Source organism: Hipposideros armiger, unplaced genomic scaffold, assembly GCF_001890085.2.
Source record: "Hipposideros armiger isolate ML-2016 unplaced genomic scaffold, ASM189008v1 scaffold_293, whole genome shotgun sequence".
Taxonomy (NCBI): domain Eukaryota; kingdom Metazoa; phylum Chordata; class Mammalia; order Chiroptera; family Hipposideridae; genus Hipposideros; species Hipposideros armiger.
Genome location: NW_017731643.1, coordinates 475,801 through 476,975, shown reverse-complemented (window position 1 = coordinate 476,975; position 1,175 = coordinate 475,801). Strand labels below are relative to the sequence as shown.

Here is a 1,175-nt window from a genome sequence, read left to right as displayed (position 1 = left end):
GGGCAGTGTCACTGGCCCTCATATGTGGGATCCGAACCGGGGCCCTCTGGCGTCCCAAGCCAGTTCTTAACCATCGCACCACTCGGCCGGCCCTCGATGGTATTTTATTGATCAGTAGTTCTTTCCTTTTTCTTGCCAAGTTATTGCATAGTATGGCTGTACCACAATTGTTTATTCATTCTCCACTTGATAGACATTTGGATAGCTTCCAGTTTGGAGCAATTGTGAATAAAACATAAGATTTTCTTGTAACTATTTATTAATTTCCAACAGTTAATAATTAATAATATTAACTAATAATTTCCAACAGTTGAAATTCATACAATATGTGGAAAAAAAGCTTTTAAGTAAAATCAATTTTGTCTTAAGAGAGCCTCTAGAGAAAGACAACATATGGTTTCATTTATGTGTGGAATCTAAAAAAACAAAACAAGTGAACAAACAAACACAAAACAAAAACAGATTCATAGAAACAGATCAAAGGGATGGTTGCCAGAGGGGAAGGGATGGGGGATGGGTGAAAAGGATGAAGGGGATTATAGTCAACAATATTGTGATAAGTCTGCACGGTGACAGATGATTACACTTAGTGGGGTGATCACATTGCAAGATATAAAAATGCTGAATCACTGTATTGCACACCTGAAACCAACATAATATTGTATACCAACTCGACTTAAATAAGAAATAAATAAAATAAAAAAAAAAGCGATCCTCTTGGATCTTCAGGACAGCTGGTTCCAGTCTCTGTTCCCTGAATAAACTACAGCTTTTTTTTATTTTTAAGCAGAAGCTGTAAACGGTGTTGAACCTTTCTGTTTCTGACAGGTTGGGCATGGAAGGACTGGAGACTGTGGAAGAGTCCAGCTCAGAGAGTTCAGATGATGACAGTGAAGACGCACCTAGCACTTCAGGAATGAGCTTCCATGTTCCAAAAAGTGACAGCGATGGTGTTGATGTGGCAGCTGAGTTTCCCAGTAGTTCTCAGAGGGCGCCAGGATTAAGTACAGACTGCAGCTCATCAGAGAAACCACAGACGCCGGTCACTGGCTCTGGGAATGGTGTTTCCGAAGACTCGTGTACTGAGCTGGGAGCGACATCTCCCCATGTGTACGTGGAAAGGAAGACAGCTACAGAAACAGAGAAAACCCAGGAGAGAAAGGAGGCCGCGAGTG

The 1,175-nt window shown here is 41.4% G+C and overlaps 1 protein-coding gene across 1 annotated transcript in view; it reads left to right on the top strand.

The window, feature by feature from the left end:
- The window catches only part of SDE2 (spliceosome associated SDE2), a 31,741-nt gene that overhangs the window by 28,073 nt on the left and 2,493 nt on the right, over positions 1–1,175 (top strand). The window contains exon 4 of the mRNA XM_019659014.1: positions 829–1,168. Within this exon, the coding sequence (XP_019514559.1) occupies positions 829–1,168 (340 nt within the window). The remainder of the gene's footprint in view (positions 1–828; positions 1,169–1,175) is intronic.